Here is a 22,027-nt window from a genome sequence, read left to right as displayed (position 1 = left end):
TGGAAGCTAAGTTTGCCTATGCCATACGCAGCAAATTGCATGCTGATGATTCCGCATCAGCAATTGTTCGCTTTTATGTTAAAAGTCTTAATCAGTCAAGAGAAGCACAGCGAAAAAGTAAATTGCACTTGAAAGTTAGCCACTGTTCTTAGGAGGCTGATGCAACATACATGCTGACACTTCTTTGTGTTTAACTGCATAACTTTTTCTGGTGCATTCAAAAAGCTAATTTTGTGAAAACAATTAAGAAATGATTAAGGAATTCAATTAGACACTAATTCCGCTGTAAGCCTCCATTGTTTGGGTTGGAATCTACTCGCACTGTTTTTCTATGTTTTCGCATACTGTGTCCAGTTTTTTTTCAGAAATCCCTTTTACAGTTGGCATCTTTCCTATCTGTTTGATTCCTTTCATAGAAATGTAGGATGTCGGTGTAACTCATACTCGCACATGAGCCTGACGCTAGGGAGCACTTCATGATGTAAATTAAAAAAATTAACGGATAAACTGTACGTGCAAATGCAGTCGTTGCGGGGGATTCGCGAAACAGAATGAGAGAACGAGGGGCAAATGTTTATCGCGAAAGAGGGTAAATGCCAAGCAGGGAAGGTCTCTGGCTTTGGGCTATGCTATGTAAGTACACATTGTTTTGCCTTCTCTTTTACAACAGCGGCTGAAGAACTAAGCGCTTGATGTTTGGTCGCGGATGTCGCGGTCACTTTTTTATGAATGCGAACCGCAAGAGAAAGTGTGTGCACCTAGAGTCTGAGTTGCATCAAATCAATTCGAAGCCCTTTACTACGGTGCTACTTCCAGCACGAGCGTTACTTGCGGATATTAAACCATTAAGGAATCGGTTTTCTTTTTCCGTCCAAATAATTTCTGGTTACGTTGTAGCGTGGCTCAAAACAGATTTAATGGCTTTACGCCACTACTGCGGTCTCTGCAAAACATTTGCTCTCAGGTTAATATATCCATCTAATGGCCGTTGAGATGGCCTAGGAGTGCACGTATAATTCATCTCTTATATCAAGTGAGTTTCGGGCATGCATCTTAACATCCGCCGAGCATTTGCACGTCTATTCGACTGCGGCAGAAAATGATCACAAAAACATTAACGCGCAGCGCAAGCGCTGCGCCATCGGTTCCGTACAGGATGGACGGACGGACGGACGGACGGACGGACGGACGTATGTATGTATGTATGTATGTATGTATGTATGTATGTATGTATGTATGTATGTATGTATGTATGTATGTATGTATGTATGTATGTATGTATGTATGTATGTATGTTATCAGCGTCCCCTTTGGAACGGGGTGGTGGGTTGCGCCACCAAGCTCTTACTATTATACCGCCTAATGTCCTACCTAGGTTAAACAATGAAAAAAAGAAAAAAGAACACTATGAACTACACGCCCAAATTTTCTGATCCCCTATTGCGAACTGTGCTTTTGTACGTCTCCGTCTTTTGTCGTTTCCCTACTTTTCTTCCACCAATCCTCCAATCGCCTCTTACAAATGCCTATTGCGGACATGTTTGCTTTACCACTGCTCCCGCTGAACCCAAGGGCTTCAAGAGGCCAGTGGTGCCTAAATCGACCGCTGGGTATAAGCGTCTTCACATTCCAATAAAACATGCTCCGTCGTTTCCCTAGCTTTACCGCAGCAAGCACATGCTTCTTCCTTCTTATATCTCGCTTTATAGGTGCGTGTTCTAAGGCATCCCGATCTCGCTTCGAAAAGTAATTCACTTCACTTCACTTTATTTCCTTAAAGACCCTCATGTGAGGGTATTACATAAGGGGTGGGACACATATAGGTTAACAACAGTGTACAGAAGAATTTTGAACGAGTTATACAAACAAAAATGATTATTGTAATGCAAGCGCACGCGTAATTTGGTTAAGGAACATAGATGGGCATGTGATGGCAGCAAGTTCTTGGGGAAGGCCGTTCCAGTCGCAAGCAGTCCGGGGGAAGAATGACGAAGCAAAAGTTTTTGTGTGTGCTCGTGGTCGAGACACCTGCTGCTGATGTCCGGTGCGAAGAGAGAAACGTGGTGGGGGAGGGCAGATGTAGGGTTCCTGTGACAGCTCGGAATAAAAGAATTTATGAAATAAGCCCAAACTAGAAATGTGGCGACGAAGTGCAAGAGTGGGTAAGTTGGACTGCGATTTCAAAGATGATATGCTGATATCAAAAGAGTACGAGGAATGAATGAATCTAGTTGCCCTGTTTTGAACTGATTCAAGTGAATTAGCAAGGTATACTTGTTTCGGGGACCAGATGGGCGATGCGTATTCTAATTTTGGTCGAACTAGTGATTTGTATGCGAGTAGCTTAACATGCAGGGGGGCACAGTGGAGATGACGCTTTAAGAAGCCAAGCGTTTTGTTAGCAGATGAAATAATATTCGCGATATGGCTATTCCACGTAAGATCATGACTAAGATGAACACCGAGATATTTATATGATTGGACAGGGTCGATAGGAACGTTAGAGATAGTGTAGGGAAACAGGAGAGGATTACTGTGACGGTGGAAAGATATATATTTGCATTTTTTTATATTAAGTGTCATTAGCCAGTCGTTGCACCAGTTTTGTACCAGATTTAGGTTATTTTGTAGGGATTGTTGGTTAAAGGTGTCAGTAACTGTTTTGTAAATAACGCAATCGTCGGCAAACATCCGAATATGGCAATCTAATTTCTTAGGTAGGTCGTTAATATAAATTAAAAACAAAAGAGGCCCTAGGACGGATCCTTGGGGTACCCCTGAGGAAACTGGTAGTAAGTTAGACATTTGTTTATTAATGACGACTGATTGGGAGCGGTGAGTCAAGAATTCTTTAATCCATGCTAGTATGTCACAATGCAAGTTTAGGCTGGAAAGTTTCAGAAATAGGCGGTTATGGGGTACCTTGTCAAATGCGTTAGCAAAGTCGAGGAAGATTGCGTCGGTTTGGAGGTTAGCGTCAAGGTTGGCATGCAGGTCGTGAACGAAAATGGCTAGTTGAGTCTCACAGGAGTAACCTTTACGAAATCCATGCTGTGATGAATGAAAGAAATTATTTGAGTCCAGAAACTGCATTGTTAAAGAGTAAATGACGTGTTCCATGAGCTTGCAGGGTACGCTGGTAAGTGATATGGGGCGGTAGTTAAGTGGTGAATCTTTTTTACCCGACTTGTGGACTGGGACGACCTTCCCCACTTTCCAGTCGTGGGGTATGATACCTGTAGAAATGGACTGCGAAAATAGTAAGCATAAAAACTTGGCAGACGTGTGGCGAGTGTTTTTCAAGACCTTTGTGTTGATTTCATCAAAGCCGGTAGATGAAGAAAGTTTTAATTTATCTATAAGAAGGGATATGCCGGTTTCTGAGAATGTAACGGCTGGCATTGCAATTGTAGGGTCACTGGCTGTCATGAGGGGTGGTGGTTTTTGTTCTTTAGTGAATACAGATGCGAAGGCAGAATTAAATATGTTAGCGCACTCAACGTCTGAAATAACACGTCCAGAATCGTCAGTCAGGGTAACAACGCGCGGAGATTGGGGGTTTAAAAGCTGCCAGAATTTAGTCGGGTTATCTGTAAGTATGTTTGGCAAATCGATGTGGTAAAAGGAACGTTTAGCGTTTTTTACTGCGACCAAATACGCCTCTTCAGCAGCGTAATACTTTTCCCATGCGCAGTCTGTTCTGCTCAGTTTAGCACTTCGGAAAAGGCGTTTCTTTTTATTTTCTAATCTTCCCAGAGTCTTGGTAAACCATGGCTTGTGGTGGTTAGCGCGGAAGTTGCATTTGGGAATATATTTATTAGTCAATTCATTCATTTTATGTTTAAACATTGACCAGTTTGTGTGGATGTCTTGTTCGTCAAATGACCCCTGATATGATGGAAAAAAGGCCTCCAATTCCGCGTTGAAGGCCTCATAGTTTCCTTTGTTGTAGAGAGAAATTGTTTTTTGGCAAGTTGCTTTTGTTATTGGAGTGAAGTTAAAGCATGCATGGATGACTTTATGATCGCTGATTTCACGGAGATAAGTAATAGCGTTCAGGCTGTCGGGGTGGCTAGATAGTATGAGGTCAAGAATGTTAGCAGTATCTCCGGCGATGCGTGTAGGCTGGGTTACTAGTTGGGCTAGGTTAAAAGTTAAGCAGACATCCATAAATTCACGGGATTCATCCTGTCTAAAAATAGGATAATTAGGGGAACACCAATCTATGCCAGGATAGTTAAAATCCCCAAAAAGAAGAATGTGTGCCTTAGGGTGTCTAGTTTTAAGTTCGTTTAAAATGTTGTGCAGTTTACGGGGGAATTCGGGGCTATTGTGAGGGCGTCTATAACAAACGCCAATTAATATAGATACTGGTGTGGCGCGACAAAGGAGCCATAGTATTTCAAGGTCTGATGGGATATTGATGTGGGAACACTGTAGCTTATTGCTTGTAGCAATAAGGACGCCACCCCCTCGAGAGTTTGTGCGATCAGTGCGGAAAAGATTAAAGTTAGGTAGGTTACAAAGAACTTCAGCGTCGCTTATATTATCAGTCAGCCAGGTCTCTGTCAAGATGAGCAGGTTGCTGCCCGTTGAAGACACGAGGCTGGACACAAGATCGCTCTTTGGAAGCAGGCTGCGTATGTTGGTGTAGATAACCGAGAGGCAAATATTCTCTCGAGGGGCGGTATCGCAATGATTAGGTTTGTGACTGTAGTGTCTATTAACAGCATTTAGCCAAATGTGAGTACTCGGTTGGCAACCGGGAATAAAGCATGGGAGCTTGAGCAATGAGTGCGTATCACCGTGTCACTCCAATCTAAATCAATCAGACCGCATCCCGGTCTACGCGAACACTAAAATAGTGTCAGAAGTGTTATTTGGTCCCATGTGAGTGCCAAACCAAGTCATTCCGTCGTATCATCCCTCAGCAGCAAGCGGCAACCGACAATCGCAGCCATGGCATACACGCTCCCTCCCTTCCCAAGTTTCGACCTTCGCGCCACAGACGCCAACAATACTGGTCACGAATGGACCAAGTGGATAGAAAGGTTCGAGAACTTTCTTTTAGCGTGTGATATCACGGCAGATGCACGCAAGAAAGCGCTCCTCCTCCACTACGTCGGCGAGGAAGTCTACGACATATTTCGCTCCCTCCCCGACTGCCCTACACAAGCTACAACAGCTACAAGCACGACCCAGACCACGCAGAGCCCATCGACGCCAGAATACGATGCCGCACGAGCGAAACTGAGTGCATACTTCGCCCCGCGAGTGAACTCGACATTTGCGATCTACAAATTTCGCCAAGCCCCGCAAAACGTTGGTGAGCCACTGGACGCCTTCTACGCGCGCCTCCGGCAGCTCTCTCGCCACTGTAACTTCGAGAACGTCGACGCTGAAGTCCAGAACCAAATAATCCTCGCCACAACGTCGTCTCGCCTTCGCAAATACGCAATGCTTCATTCCCTCACTTTACCAGACTTACTTAAACAAGGAAGAATGCTCGAGGATGTCGAACGGGACGTATCCGAAATCGAAAAGAACGTCGATAACAATGCGGCGGTGCTCGCAGTGCGCAAGGAAGGACAGCACCATGGCCAACACCAAAGAAACAGCCGACAGATGCCACGACAAACCTATGCACCGCAACGACCTCGTGTCTCATCAGCAGATTGTCGCAACTGCGGTGGCAAGTGGCCTCACCAAGGCGGACGATCAAGTTGTGCTGCATGGGGCAAGACATGCAGGGCATGTAACAAGGTTGGTCACTTTGCACGATTCTGTCGTTCAACGAGACAAATGGTACAAGCAGTGGACTGTGACAACGGTCCAAACATGAATCAGACAGTCTGCAGTAAGAAGAGTTCTAGTGCCAAAGAATGTGCTGCCACCTGTGACACCAGTTCAAGCAGTGACGAGTATGTTTTCGTTGCCATGACCTCACCTCAGACAGGCCCATCTCCAAAAGTTAGTGTCACTGTCAACAATGTGCCGGTCACTTTCAAAATCGACACAGGTGCAACAGTGTCAATTGTTGGCGAAAATGACTTTGAGAGCTATCGGCTAAAGGTGAAACTTCAGGAAACATCCGTCAGAGTGTTCCCATACAAAGCAACATCTCCGCTTGAACTTCTAGGCAAAGTCTCCGTCACAATGAGATACAAAGATAACTGCATTGAAGAAGACATCTTTGTCATTCGGGGAAACTGTGCACCACTCTTAAGCTTCACAGTAGCATCCAACCTGGGGCTTGTCCAGATCACATACCAAGTTAATGAGCATCAAGGTGACAAGTCAATCGTGGAAGCATTCCCCAAGTTGTTTAGTGGAGTTGGAAAACTCAAAAACCACCACATTCATCTTTTTGTGGACGACACTGTCCCCCCGGTTGCACAACCACACAGGCGTATTCCGTTTGCCTTACGTGACGCCACAGAGAAAGAACTTGAACGCCTCCTGTCAGAAGACATCATTGAGCCAGCCATAGGACCTACACCGTGGGTGTCCACTGTGGTTATTGTGCCTAAACCGCATCAGCCTGATGAAATTCGAATCTGCATTGACATGCGTGTTGTGAACACTGCCATTCAACGGGAACGACATTTGTGCCCAACAGTGGATGACATCATTGTTGCCTTAAATGGAGCAACAATGTTCTCCAATCTTGACTTAAAGAATGGATATCATCAGTTGGAACTTGACCCTTCCTCAAGGCAACTCACCACGTTCTCAACACATGTTGGCTTGTTTCGCTACAAACGACTGAACTTCGGCATCAGCAGTGCAGCTGAAATTTTTCAGAACACCATACGCCAAGTGCTCAATGGCATCCCCAATGTTCTGAATGTTAGTGATGATATTCTTGTTTTTGGGCAAACCAAACAGGAGCACGACTTGTCCTTGGAAGCCGTTCTGCAGCGTCTCCAAGAAGCTGGATTGACACTGAATGAAAAGAAGTGTCACTTTCATCAACGTGAACTGAACTTCTTTGGACTTCATTTTTCAGCTGATGGCGTTCGTCCTGATCCTAAGAAGATAGCAGCCTTCCTACAGATTAAAACACCGGAATCACCACAAGAAGTGAAGAGCCTGCTAGGAATGATAAACTATTCAGGCAGATTTCTGAAAAATCTTGCTGACCTCACACAGCCTTTACGTGAACTGACACTGAAGAATGTTGTCTGGGAGTGGACAAAACGACAGCAAAATGCTCTTGAGAGCCTAAAGCAAGCCATGTCCGATGCCTCCACCCTTGCTTACTTTGACCCATCCAAACCGACAGAATTGGTGGTAGATGCAAGTCCACATGGACTGGGTGCTATCCTTACACAGCGTGACAGTGAAAACATTGCAGTGATAGCTTATGCAAGTAGAGCGCTTACACCAGTTGAAAGTCGCTACTCCCAAATTGAACGTGAGATGCTCGCAGCTGTATGGGCCATGGAGCACTTCCGTCTTTACCTTTGTGGAGTCAACTTCCTTTTGCTGACTGATCACAAGCCTTTAGTGAGCATACTGGGAAACCCAAGATCATCACCATCTGCCCGCATTGAGCGCCTTGCTCTACGCATTCAACAGTACAAGTTTGTTGTACAACACACTGCAGGAAGTAGTAACCCTTCCGATTACCTTTCCAGGCATCCAATTCCTGAAACGAAAATGTGTGCCCGCATCGACAAAGTACCTAATGAGTATGTCAACTTTATCCAGCGCCACAACATCCCAAAGGCCTTCTCGGTTCAAGAAGTCGCTGATGCAACGAAAGCAGACCAGCAGCTACAGTCACTTATCTGTGCTATCCAGCACCCCACACTCGCCAGCTGGGTCTCAGCTGAACTGAAGCCATTTTCATCCATAAAAACAGAACTAACAACAACGCCCGAGGGCATCGTCCTTCGAGGAACACGCCTAGTTCTTCCCGCTACTCTGCAGAAACAAGCAGTGCTGCTTGCTCACAAGGGCCATCAAGGGATTGTGAAAACAAAACAAATGTTAAGAGAAAAAGTGTGGTTCCCAGGCATGGATAAACTCGTGCACACTTTGATTAAAAGCTGCCTACCATGTCAAGCAGCTGTTCCCCAAGCAAAGCAAGAACCACTTGCCATGACGGAACTACCCAGTGGTCCCTGGGAAGAAGTATCAGTCGACTTTTGTGGTCCCTTCCCAGATGGAAAGTACGCTATGGTGGTGTTAGATGACTTCTCACGATACCCAGTGGTACAAGTCATACACTCCACAAGTGCGAACCATGTGCTTCCCTCCTTACGACAAGTGTTTTGCCAGTTTGGAATCCCTGCACAGGTAAAAAGTGACAATGGGCCACCATTCCAAGGCAAAGAGTTTGCTGCATTCGCAAAAGAATTAGGATTTCGGCATCATCGGATCACACCTTTGTGGCCTCAAGCTAATGGCGAAGCTGAGCGGTTCATGAGAACATTGAAAAAGCATGTTCACACTAGTCAGCTTGAGAACATAGATTGGAAAGTAGAGCTCGACACTTTCCTGATGTCATACAGGTCTTCAAGACACTTAACTACAGGAAGATCACCGTATGAACTGCTGTTTGGCAGACCGATGAGAAATCTTCTGCCTTGCTATGTTGAAGCTGCTTCGGAAACGGAAGACATAACAAAGTTCAAAACAACTGTGCTCGAGAAAAGGGCATACAACAAACAACATGCTGATGCACGAAGGCATGCTCAACCACACCGCTTCTGTGTCGGTCAGCGAGTTTTGTGCAAGCAAGACAGACACGACAAGTTCACTTCGTACTATGATCCAAACCCTTATACCATTGTCAGCATTCATGGATCACAAATCAAGGCATCGAGAGGAAATAGAGTAATAACACGCAACTCAAGTTTTTTCAAAGATGCCTCTGGCCTTAAACAAGCACCAGCCAGAACATCATTTGACTGTGATGACATCATATATCCTCTACCCACCTCAGTGCCGGATCCTGCACCACCTGCATTGCACCAGAGTTCTCCAAGAGAGCGCTACCCAAAGAGAAACAGAAAGCCTCCACGCCATCTTTCTGATTTCGCAACCTGACATTGTGACTGTTTGTTCGTAGGAGACATTCACGACTTTTCAACAGTGAACTGTTTTCCGTTTATGGTTTCCCTAATCACATTGTGTCCGCATTCATTTCATTTTCCCCAAGGAGGGTAATGTAGTGTCTATTAACAGCATTTAGCCAAATGTGAGTACTCGGTTGGCAACCGGGAATAAAGCATGGGAGCTTGAGCAATGAGTGCGTATCACCGTGTCACTCCAATCTAAATCAATCAGACCGCATCCCGGTGTACGCGAACACTAAAGTGATGCACTATATATGTATTCCTTAATCTGCGCGGTAATGTGATTTAACAAACAAAAATTGAAGCAGAAATGTCTATCACATAGTCATTGTATAATGTACACATTATCTTTTTTATTTGTATTTTCTACATCATACTTGCTTGTTTCTTGTTATATTTGCTTTTTTAGTACATGGAATCATCATGTAAGCCGAACGCACTTAGGAGCAAGAGCCCCTGTCAGGCCAATTGGCCTTTAGCTCTTGCTTCCTCTTTCTGTAGTGAAGAAAGGAAATAAACTTCAAACAAACAAACAAACGATGGCGAGGTAAGCGCTATGCTATTTCCGTAACCGTTTCTGTGGCAGCATCGAAGGTGTAGCGTTTCTTTCCGAGAAACAAAGTTTTGTAGCAGGGAGAACGGTCCGGTTTTTGCTTTTGCGAATGCGACAAGGTGTTTGCGTGCTGTACGAACAGGAAGGGAAAAGTCTTCTCCAATGCTAAAATTGGTGCCCTTTAACTTGGGCCCGTTTGAGAGGACAGTTTCTTTTGTTTTAGAGTATAGGGGCGCGAAATGCGTCCGCTATAGACAGACGCGCGCAGAGAGAAGAGAGCGAACTTTGAGAGCAACCGGCGAGCAGCCGAGCGGCGGTGAAACTGAGCCACAGAACACCTATACAAATTTAGAGAAGGGAAACTGTACCTTCCACAGTGCTACGGAAATAAGCGTAGCGGTGGCGTCGTGAACTAAAGTATGCGACCACAGGTGGCGCTGTACAACAGGAAACGGAAACGGGGTTTTGCACACGCTTTACCAGGTGTTCTGTGGCTTTACTGGGTTTCGGGCTGCTGCGCCTCGATCGTGCTCCCGCCAGTTTAGTTGCTGTGTAGCAAACGTAGCGCCTACATATTTATGTAGGCGCTACGTTTGCCACACAGCAGCGAACTGGCGGGAGCACGATCGAGGCGCAGCAGAATACATGTAGCGCTGAGTCATATCGAGTTAAGGCACACTCTGAACTGACTTTTAAGGGCATCCCGAGCGGTTTTTCATTTATTACGCCGTCGTTACCCTGAGTTAAATTGTGCCGCCGCGCTCCAGCTGTTGCATTTCGTGTAGGGCTACTGCCAGAATGCGGTTTCCAGGTGGCACGATGGCCTCGACTGGAATAAACGCACACGACACCAAAGATTGAGTAAGCCTGAAAATATTTTATTTGCATTTTACAAGTACAACAAAAAGCACACGTCTACGCATCCACACAAACGCGGTTACATAGTCAAGAACATAGTCAAGAAATGGCTCATTAATAAGGGTAGCACAAACGCACAAGAAAGAAGACCTAAGCTACAAAACGTACGGTCGGCTGCTAAGTATAATAATTTCCCTGTCACCGCGTGTCACTTTTATACAGCATCTTTACAGCACTACCAGGCCGTGTAGTTTGGCGGAAAGAACGCAACAGCTTATACGGCCGTCAGCTGCCTCTTCCTTACGGGTGTCATAATTATCCTAATCTCCGCATCAACGTCGTGCAAGTTCGCATACAGGTATCTGTATCTGAACCATATGTGCCAGCTTAATACACGTGTAGTGAAATTATGATAACCACTGCGTCTTATCAAATGTATTGGTTTTGCAAATGCGCATTACAGCTGACGGAACGACATACTGTAAGTGAAGCACAAGAGAACAAGGACAAAAGGAGGATATAACACTTGAAGAAATGAAGAATTAGTAGGCATACAGCAAACAAGCGATGACGGAGAACACACAATGATGCATCGGGTGTTCTGTGACATCGGTTTGCGTACTTACGGTGTTATGGAGATCAACTGCATAAAAACGTACCTTCAAGCGTACTCCCTCAACCTCCGCCGCATTCATTATGATAATCAACGCCTAAACAAAATGAGGCACTATTCTTTGCCAAGAGTAGACCTTTTTACAGCAAGTCTATGTAATGACTCGCAGACGAAACCAGCATGCTTTCGAAAATGTTTTACCGCCGTAGTATTCGAACGCCAACGGCCAGGAAACACATCGATACCAATAGGCTGTCGGCTGTCGGTGTTTAATCGAGCACAAAAACCTTGACGCTATGACTAAAAAGCAGCTTCAACAATCTAATTAAAAAAAAATCACCTGCCTATTTGCCTGAGGTAAAAAAGCATCCTTAGACACCTCGATTGTTCATGTCAATGGTTTGTGTAAATTAAAAAATTAAGCATGTTTAGCGCCCCTAGCAGAGAAAGCACAAATTAAAGTAGTCGACCAAATTACAGTAGCTCCACTTGCGCGCTTACGCTGAAACGCGCCTCGATTGATTTTTCGCCCTCTGTGGCCATTTGTTGAACTTGAGAGTGTGCGGGGCCTGACTGAGCCTTTATTGTACAGTACGTACGTGCCTACCACGCCGAGGAGGTCGGCGCCGCGAACATAAACATCTGCTCGTTGTGCAGACGCTCACGGCGGCGGCGGCGGCGGAATCGGATCCTCTACAGGTCACGGCGGCGGCGGCGGATTCGGATCCTCTACAGGGCTCCCCCCCGTAGATACAAAGGTCTCTGCTGTCGCGCTGATGCCCAGGACACGTGTTTACTCACGGGGCAGGGTACGGATGGGGGAGAATCGGGCGGGGAACGAGTGGGGAGTGCAAGAGGAGCGCACAAGTTTGCCATGTACGCGGGCTTCACACGGTCGATTGAAATCACGTTTTCACGGCCGTTCACAGAAACAGTATATGTCTTTTCTCCGCGCTGTAACACTTCGAACGGGCCGTCGTACGGTGCAGTGAGGGCGGGCCGGATGCCTTCGCGGCGCACGAAAACGTGACTTGAGGCAGCTAGGTCTTTGCTTACGAAAACGTCGTAAGTGGAGGGCTGTCGAGGTGATGTTGGTCGCAAACGCTCAAAGAGCGACCGAAGTTGCTCAACGTAGGCAGGAGGCGAGAGGTTGGGGACTGCAGGTGGTGCGAAGAATTCACCGGGTAGACGTAGTGTCGTCCCGTAGACCATTTCGGCAGCAGTACACCCTAGGTCTTCTTTTATCGCCGACCGAATACCTAGTAGAACTAGCGGCAGGTCGTCGACCCATGAAGTTCGAGCGTCGCGGGCGATGAGGGCGGCTTTCAACTGCCGGTGAAGCCTTTCCACCATTCCATTTGCTGACGGATGGTATGCAGTTGTGTGGATGTGGCGGATACCGAGGATGCTTGTTAACGCTCCGAAGAGCTCACTTTCAAATTGTCGTCCGCGGTCGGTTGTTACCACGCTGGGGCAGCCGAAACGAGATATCCAACCGGCTACGAAAACGGACGCCACGGTTGGCGCCGTAATATCGTGTATGGGAAACGCTTCAGGCCAGTGCGTGTAGCGGTCAACGCAGGTGAGGATGTATCGTTTACCGCGCGATGAAGGCAGCGGACCGACAATGTCGATGTGAACGTGGTCAAAGCGAGAGTCAGGCGGACGGAAGGGTTGAAGTGGTGACTTGGTGTGGCGGGTCGTTTTTGCACGTTGGCAGCGTTGACATTCTCGAGCCCAGCGGCGGACATCTGCGTTGATGCCGGGCCACACGTAACGGGAGGTGATGAGGCGCTGAGTGGCGCGAACACCAGGATGGCTCGAGTCGTGTAGCTTGCCAAAAACTTGACGACGGTGCGAGGAAGGCACAAATGGACGGGCACAGCCTGTTGACATGTCGCAGACGATCGTACCGGAGGAGAACGGCAGTGGCACCTCAGCAAACGAGAGAGATGTGGACCCTGCACGCAGGTCACGCAGCTCGTTGTCAGAATGTTGTGCCTCTGCGATGATGTCGAAATCCACAGCAGCAGTGGAAAGCGCGTCGACACGTGACAGGGCATCGGCAGCCGCATTAACGGGTCCTTCGATGTACCGTATGTCGGTCGTGAATTCGGAAATAAAATGCAGGTGCCGAATTTGCCGGGACGTGTGTGTGCTGTGGTTTCCACGGAAAGCGAATGTCAGTGGCTTATGATCCGTCAGTACGTGGAACACGGTACCTTCGAGAAGGTGGCGAAAGTGGCGAATGTCAAGGTAGACAGCCAGGAGTTCGCGGTCGAAAGTGCTGTATCGAGTTTCTGCCGGCTTCATCTTCTGCGAAAAGAAACCGAGTGGACACCACAGATTCTGCTGGAATTGTTGTAAAACTGCACCAACGGCACTGGAGGAGGCGTCGGTGATGAGCCGCATGGGCGCGTCAGTTAGGGGATGCACTAGGAGGGTGTCTTGTGCCAGGGCATTCTTGGCTTCTTGGAAGGCGGCGTCTGCTTCGGATGTCCACTCCAAGATCGCAGATGGTGCCTTTGGAGCCTTTAGCATGTCGGTCAGAGGTAGAATGATGCGCGCTATATTAGGCAGGAACCGACGATGGAAGTTCAGAAGGCCGAGAAATTCGCGTAGCTTGCGAAGCGACGTTGGACGTGGAAAATCCCGCAGAGCTTGAACCTTCCTGTCCAATGGCTTGATTCCTTCAGGTGTGACAAGGTGTCCAAGAAATTCGACGTTGTCAACACCAAAGACACATTTGGCTGTGTTGATAGTTAAGCCATGTTCCTGCAGTCGCGAAAACAGCAACCGCAGATGGTCAGCGTGCTGCTCTGGTGAAGAACTTGCCACCAGCAGATCATCAAGATAGGCGATGACGAAGTGCAGACCACGTATGACTTCATTGATGAAGCGTTGGAAAGTTTGGCCTGCATTACGTAACCCGAAAGGCATGCGGACGTACTCGAATAGGCCAAAAGGTGTTGTGATGGCAGTCTTCGGTATGTCCGCTGGTTCCACAGGAATTTGATGATATGCCTTGACTAGGTCAATCTTGCTAAATATGGTTGTTCCAGCAAGAGTGGTAGCAAAGTCGCGAATGTGCGGGAGTGGGTACCGGTCGGGAGCGGTGCGGGCATTCAATGCACGATAGTCTCCACAAGGGCGCCAATCTCCGGGGTCACGCTTGGGCACCATGTGCAGGGCAGATGACCAGCTGCTTGACGAAGGGCGGATTATGCCTAACTGCAGCATGTGATCAAATTCTCTGCGAGCTGTGGCGAGGCGGTCTCCAGCAAGACGCCGTGGCTTGCAGGACGCTGGACGACCCGTGGTGACGATGTGGTGCGTCACAGTGTGCCGCACTGGAAGTTCCAAATTGGTAGGTTTGCTAAGTTCAGGAAATTCACTGAGGATAGAGGCAAATTCTGATGATGGCGAATGCGGAGCTGGTTGCGTAGAGGCGGACAGCGGTGCGAGGATACCTTGCACGGAGAGGCTGGTCGTACAGTCCACAAGTTGACGGGAGCGGAGATTCACGTTCAAACCGAAATGGGTAAGAAAGTCCGCACCTAGTATGGCGAAGCGCACGTCGGCGAGGATGAAAATCCACCGAAATATGCGACGCAGGCCCAGGTCAATGGTGAGGGAGCGTTGGCCATATGTTGCGATTGTGGATGTATTTACAGCTTGCAAAGGCGCAGTCCTTGGACAACGGTGTCGGTCCTGGCGAGAGGCAGGAATGACGCTTACCTCTGCACCAGTGTCCACAAGAAAGCGATGGCCTGCGATCTTGTCTGTGATGTAGAATAGGCGGCTTCCCGTAGCGGTTGAGTCACGCGCCGCCATTAGTGACTCGCTTCCATGTTTCCCTGCCAGCGACAAGGCTGTCGACATTTTGCAGCGCTGGCGCGGAACCTGGTGTGGTACCAGCAGAAGCCGTCAGAAGTGTGTCTTGGGCGGGAACGGGAACGCGAACGTGAGCCACCCCTAGCCAGTGGAGAGCGACGAGGCGTGTCCATCTGCATTGCTGCCATCGTGTCCATCAGCCTGTCAATTTTCTCCTCGAGGCGAGATTGCCGGGCCTCGAGGTCTGATGTGACAGTGGTCGAGGACACCGCGGAGCTTGCGCCGGAGTAGTCGTTAACGCGGTCCGCGAGCTCTGCCAGTTTGTCAAGAGGCATATCATCCGCAGCTGCCAAAACCACGACAAGTGTCTGAGGCAAGCGTTGCAGAAACAGCTCGCGCAATAGTGGACTCTCGGAGTCTTGGGTACGGTCGCCGAGTAGCTGTCGCATCCGATGTAATAGCTGCGACGGTCGGCGATCACCGAGTTCTTCCGCGTTGAGGAGTTGCTGCAAGCGGCTTCTCTCAGACACGGTTTTGCGTGTGAGCACTATGGCCTTGAAATGGTCGTAGGGCGCGGCCGGATGTGGGGCTCTCATGACGTCGTCGAACTCATCAGCTACCTCGGAGGAAAGTGCTGAGACGACATGCAGGTACATCACACGTTGCGATGTGATGCGCCGCAGATCGAAGAGGGCTTCTACTTGCGTGAACCATACGGCGGGATTCTTCGGCCAAAACGGCGGCAGCCGCAGCTGGGCATTGGAAATGGCGTCCATGGCAGCGCTGCGGGCAGGGATGTCGCCTGTCACTGTTGACTGGGGCTGAAGAGCCGGGGCGTCGTTGCTGAACACTGTAGTGTTCATTTCGTCTTCCATTGCGTGAGCTTGCTACGTCCGGGTCACCAAGCTATAGGGGCACGAAATGCGTCCGCTATAGACAGACGCGCGCAGAGAGAAGAGAGCGAACTTTGAGAGCAACCGGCGAGCAGCCGAGCGGCGGTGAAACTGAGCCTTTATTGTACAGTACGTACGTGCCTACCACGCCGAGGAGGTCGGCGCCGCGAACATAAACATCCGCTCGTTGTGCAGACGCTCACGGCGGCGGCGGCGGAATCGGATCCTCTACAGGTCACGGCGGCGGCGGCGGATTCGGATCCTCTACATAGAGGACAAAAATTTAACTATAATCGGCCGCTGACGGCCATCTACGTAGCGGCCCAAACGATGTGCACGCTCAATTTGACATGGGTCCAAGGTTATCCGTAATTTGTCACGACAATGGCGGATTAGCAATTCTTCCGATTCAACGAACGTTTCGCGCGAATTAGAATCCGAAAGGCCATAAAATATCAAATTGTTGCGGCGTGACCTATCTTCGGCGTCATCTAACCGAGCTTCAAGGTTAGTAACAAGAGCAGCAGTCTTAGCGGATACAGATTGGGCAGACTGCAGATCGGTTTTGAGAGTTGAGACACCCTGGAAAACACTTTCTAGATCTGCTACGCGCTTGCTCAAGTCAGAAATGGTTGTGTCAATAGAACGCATCTGATGTTTAAGGTCCTGTACATCTGTGATTATTTGGTCCTGACCGGTTGACAACGTCTCCAGTTTAGCAAGAACACGGTCCAATCTGTCAGGACCAGGGTTCGTCTCTATATCGCCCGACAAGAGCAGGAGGGATTTCATAACACCAAAACATTCACCAGCGACACAAATGCAACACTGCAGGCTCGGCAGCTGTACCAGACAGTAGTTATTAGTTTTTTTAGCGAAAAGGCAGCATGGTTTACTGACCTGCATTGCGAAAGTCAGTGGATGAGAAGGCTGTGTCATGGCACAGCCACCGAGCCCACAAAGCGCAGGCGGGAGGCGGTGCTCTTTATACGCTGGCAGGAACGATGTCGCTGCCGATTGCGCTTTCCATCCGATGTCGAGGATCCAGTGAGGGAGCGCGGCTTTCGTCGACGCTTCCGAGGCGCTCAAAACAAGGGCTCCGTAGTTCCCGTTGTAGAACGGCATTTCCAGCTGTGGTAGGACGACCGAGGAAACGTTGAAGAGTGCTGGCAAGACGTAGGCGAAGGTAGGCACGAGTACCTGCATTGCGAAAGTCAGTGGATGAGAAGGCTGTGTCATGGCACAGCCACCGAGCCCCTGAGCTTCCCTTTGAGTTATCATGAATGGTTTCTTTCCTGATTTCGATTTTTCCTCTTAAGTAATATATAATTACTCCTGGCAGGTTTCTTTTCCATTGCCACCACTCATGAGAATATTTCAGCCTCTGTGACTTTCCGCTTGACCTTCTTTGTTGCTGTGTTGCCCACCCTACAGGTCGCATACTTGCTGGTAAGCTTCCTAGTTCTTTTCCTTCACTGTGAATCAATGTTTTTCCTGTACAGATACCTGAACACTCTCCCAGCCCATTTACTTTCTTCCATATTCCTCAGCCGTTCTTCATACTCAATTTTACTGCGAACTTCCCTCACTTCAAAACTAGTCCAGCCCATATCACCCTGCACAGCTTCATTTGTATTCTTCCCGTGAGCGCCCAATGCGAGGTGACCCACTGACCTTTGGTTCCCGTCAAGTCCTGATTGTACCACTGATTTAAAGCAAACAACCGCATTTACGAAAGGAAGTCCTGGAACCATTACACCTTTACACATACCTCGGAGCACCTCGTACCTATTGTATCCCCATAACGCTCTGTGCTTTATTATGGCTGCATTTCTCTTCCCCTTCACTGTTCTTGTTTTTCCTGTGTTTCCATATATCTATTGCTTTCGTTTATCCATATACCAAGGTATTTATATTTTGTTACCCGAGGTACTTCCTGGCCCTGTATCTCCACTGTCTGTTCCCTGTTTAGCAACACAATGCTTCCGCGTAAAACAATTTAGCTAGCAACACAATGTCTTCCGCGTAAAATAAACCTGGGAGCCGGTGCTCTACTATACTGTACCCGCCTGTTTGTATGAGAGATTAAACCCGATATTACTTCATTCTAGCGCCCTCTCCATCCTCACCATGTACATCATAAACAGCAGCAGGGATAAAGGGCACCCCTGCCTCAGTCCCTTGTTGATGTGAACTTTCTCCTCGCTCCTCATCCCTTCCCATTCAACGCAAACTGTATTTTCTAAGTAAATCTCTCTCAAAAGCTGTAGACAATCGTCACCTAAGCCTTCCCCTTCCAGAATATCCCACAAAATGTTGCGGTCTACCTTGTCATAGGCTCCTGTAGTGTCTAAAAAGGCCACGTATAACGGTCTGCTTTCTACTTTTGATATTTCAATACACTGAGTAAGAACAAATAAGTTTTCATCCAAACGCCTACCTATTCTGAAGCAATTCTGAAGCTCTCCCAAAATGCCATTATTCTCTGCCCATGCTTGAAGCTTTAATTTGATTGCCTGCATTGCTAGCCTGTATATTACCGGTGTGGTGGTCAACGGTCTATACCAGTGAATGCTATCTTTCTCTCCCTTTGTAAATTAAATTCATTCTACTTTGTCGCCAACTGTCTGGTATTCGTCTATCTTTTAAAGTTTTCTTCCACTGCTTTCACCAGAGCTTCCTTACTTCTTGGTCCTAGTTAATTTATCAGCCTAACGGGAACCTCGTCTAGCCCTGTGGCTGTGCGCTTCGGAATTTTCTCTTCCGCTTTCTTCCAGTTTCTGAAATTCTTTCTGACTTTCTTAAATCTGTCAGCACCAGCTCCTTTTCCACTTGGGTCTCTTTCATGCTCTTTTTTTCTTCAAGTACAACCTCGTCATTGCCTTGGAAAGATTCGGCTGTTACTTTTCGGATGTAATTTATTGCCGCTTCATCTTCCAGTCTGTTTTCATCTTCGTCTAGGATATGTTGGTGTATTGTTGTTGACTGACAGCCCATGTTCCTACAGCGCCATGTTGTGTTATCTACATGAAGCGCCTCAGTCGCGAGCGCTTCCTGAACACACTGCCCCTATTCTAGTGCACTGTATCTGAGGCGAGACTCTCTCGTGGAACTTCTCTCTCGCTAAGGCACGTGTCCGGCGCCTGACAAGATGCAGTGGACACTACACCTATCCCGACGGCGCACCGAGCGCCTGAGGAGCGGCGAGGCTCCCTCGATCGCTCCAGAAAGGACAAACTCCGCGTTACAGGGCCTCGAAAGAGCTCTGTAATCTAAGGCAATGCTTCCGTTTTTGTACTCACAGTACCAATTTATTTTCACTACGGATACACAAATTATACAATGGAACGTCAGAGGCCTTAGAAACCTTGATGATGTGCAAGAACGATCCATGAACACAATCCAAAAGTGCTGTGTGCATAGGAAACGCACTTAAAATCGAAACATACAAACTTTCTCCGACAGCATGTTACGTTTCGTAAAGATCGCGATGATGCTCTCGCATCATCAGGCGGGGTTGTCATTGTAATTCATAAAATCACTGCGTGTCAATGTTTACAGCTACACACGCCCCTTGAAGCAGTGGCGGTTCGAGTTGTACTCCTTGACAAACTCATCACCATTTGCTCGCTTTACGTACCCCCACAATACCAATTAAACAAACATTAATTTCAGTCCTTTATAGATGAATTGCCAGAACCTTATGTCGTTCTTGGCGATTTCAATGCACACAGCAGCCTGTGGGGCGACTCTCGTATAAATGCGCGAGGTCGTCTTGTTTAACAGTTTCTTTTCTCATCTGGTGCGTGTCTGCTACATATTACTGGCTATTACTGGCTACATAGCACCGGTCCCTTTTCCACCTGGGTCTCTTTCATACTCTTTTTTTTTCAAGTACAACCTCGGCATTGCCTTGGAAAGACTCGGGTGTTATTTTTCGGATGTAATTTATTGCAGCTTCATCTTCCAGTTTGTTTCCATCTTCATCTAGGATATGTTGTTGTATTGTTGTTTACTTCCTGCCTAATAATTTTATGTGGTTCCAATATATTCTAGGTGCGGCCTTCTTTTTCTCACGTATTTCTTCCAACCAACGTTCAATTTCACCTTTTATCTTTGCTTGCACCAGTATTTGAACCATAGACCTTTTCTCTCGGTGTATTGCCTATTTACTGGTTACTTCATCCTGCGGTAACTGCACCATCTTTGCCTGCCTGTGCTCTCGGGATGCTTTCGGTCGTTCGGCGATCGCTTCTTGTATCTCCTTGTTCCACCAGCTTTTCGGTTTCTTTTTTCCTTTCCAAAGCCAAAGAACATGTTTCTCTTTCCGTATTTCTGTCGTTGTTACACTTAGAATCTGACTATATTCCTACACTTTACTTGTCCATTTGCCAAGTTCTTCCTCGACTCTAGTGACTACATTTGTTATTTGTTCAGCGTTCAAATTTGGACAGGCCATTTTGCACTCCTTGCTCTCTTTCCCAACCACATATCCCATTTTCAAAATGATGCGTTTATGGTCACTCCCTATGCTGCTATACCCTTCCTCATCAATAACTTATTTCTCTCAGCTTATGAATGATTCAATTATGAATCACCATTTCACTCTCTCCTAGCATTCCCCGCTTCCTTTTGTCCTTTTCCTCGTGATTGGGCACTTGACAAGAGGCATTGACCCATGCGCTCCTGCTTTTTCCGCGTGGCGGCCTCAAGGTAGGTGCCGCTCTTTCTAGCTAACCCCTCACCATGTTGCACACATTCCACGTACTTTGCTGGCACTCCATCTCCTGTCACGTCGGGGGACTGCGTTCCATTGTCACGACCATTCTCGTTCACAATGGCGGCCCTGTTCAGCTTTTCCTAGGCTGCTTCAAGTCTTTTCTCAACTACGTTCCGTGCATCACGCTCCCTCTTTAGCTTATTTTTGGAGCTCTTCCACCTGTTTGACCAGCTCTTCCTGGAAAGCCTCCATTTTCTGCCGCCTAGTATTGACGTCACAGTGTGTGCCGGTTGACTCGATTCCCTCTCCATTCTCATCCGTCCCCTCAGCTGCCTTGAGGGGCCCCGCACGCACTGCCTGCTTTCCCGGCTTTCTTGCCATGTAGTGCACGGCTTTTTCTGATGCAAATACTATAATACTATAATAATGCAGAGCACGTTCCTTTTAGCAAAAACCGATACGCACAGGATCCAAATCCTCAAAATGTCGCAAAGCAACTCTCACCACTGTTTCAAAAGCAATCAATGCTGCGGAGACCGAAGGTATGACGCGCTCTCGCACGCGCTCATCCACGCGGCCACGCTCTCACTTTCCTATCAAAACACGCACAGTAAAACCGCTAATAGCTATTAGTATTGCCACCTCCAAGCTACCATGTAAGAGAGAGAGAGAAAACATTTATTCGGATCATTGACGTGGTTGCTCTTGAGGTCGAGTGGGTGGTGTCCTCATTCCAGGACTCCACTGGCCATGGCTGCTCGACGTACTTGCCGGACGAGAGATTCTTGTCCCGGCAGGGTATCGCCGGTCAGCTGTACCTCCCACCGCTCAAATGACGTGCTAGGCGTCTTTAAGTGTTGAGGTTTGCCCCCGCACCCCCACGAGATGTGAAAGAGTGTAGGGCGTGTGTCGCCGCACCAGGGGCAGCAGATGCCGCGATATGTATGTGAGCAGTGGCGTAGCCAGAAATTTCGTTCGGGGGGGGGGGGGGGGGCTCACAATGCAGCTCAGCCACGTCATAAGAGGAAACATTAGGTCGGATGCTCCTATCTAAATACATGTAGAAGGAAAATTTGTTTTCTCGGCAACCACTTCGCTAAATTTGATTAGGTTCAAAGCATTTAAAAGAAAAACGTAAATTCTAGTGATTGTTTGTTTCGAATTTTCGATTTAGGTCCTCAATATTTTATTGAAAAGTGGCAAACATCCACAATTTTCAGAAGACGAAACAATGAAGTTTACAACTCTGTAAATCAGAAATGAAAATTGATATCACAATTCTGTAAATTGCACATAATAGTACATCTACAGCGGACAAAATTGATGTTACACATGAGTCTAAAAAAATCAAGTATTATCGAAATAAGGCTTTTGCAGAACCCTTGTACATAACATAACCAATTCAAATAGACATATCGAATTTGTCCGCTTTGAATGGTGTAATGGATGCTGTTTACAGAACCACGATAT

At 47.6% G+C, this 22,027-nt stretch overlaps 1 protein-coding gene and 1 pseudogene across 1 annotated transcript; one reads left to right on the top strand and one right to left on the bottom strand.

Annotated features, from left to right (window-relative positions):
• The first annotated feature begins 1,756 nt into the window (after positions 1–1,756).
• LOC126526587 (uncharacterized) lies at positions 1,757–6,189 on the top strand (annotated as a pseudogene).
• An 8,754-nt stretch (positions 6,190–14,943) lies between these two features.
• Positions 14,944–15,819, bottom strand: LOC126526588 (uncharacterized). The gene has a single exon (XM_050174445.1). The coding sequence runs from the start codon at positions 15,817–15,819 to the stop codon at positions 14,944–14,946; it is 876 nt and encodes a 291-aa protein (XP_050030402.1).
• Between the last annotated feature and the right edge of the window lie 6,208 nt (positions 15,820–22,027).

Source organism: Dermacentor andersoni, chromosome 8 (genome assembly GCF_023375885.2).
Source record: "Dermacentor andersoni chromosome 8, qqDerAnde1_hic_scaffold, whole genome shotgun sequence".
In the NCBI taxonomy this organism is placed as follows: domain Eukaryota; kingdom Metazoa; phylum Arthropoda; class Arachnida; order Ixodida; family Ixodidae; genus Dermacentor; species Dermacentor andersoni.
Note: the sequence above shows the minus strand (reverse complement) of the source record. Positions and strands in the feature narration are given on the sequence as shown.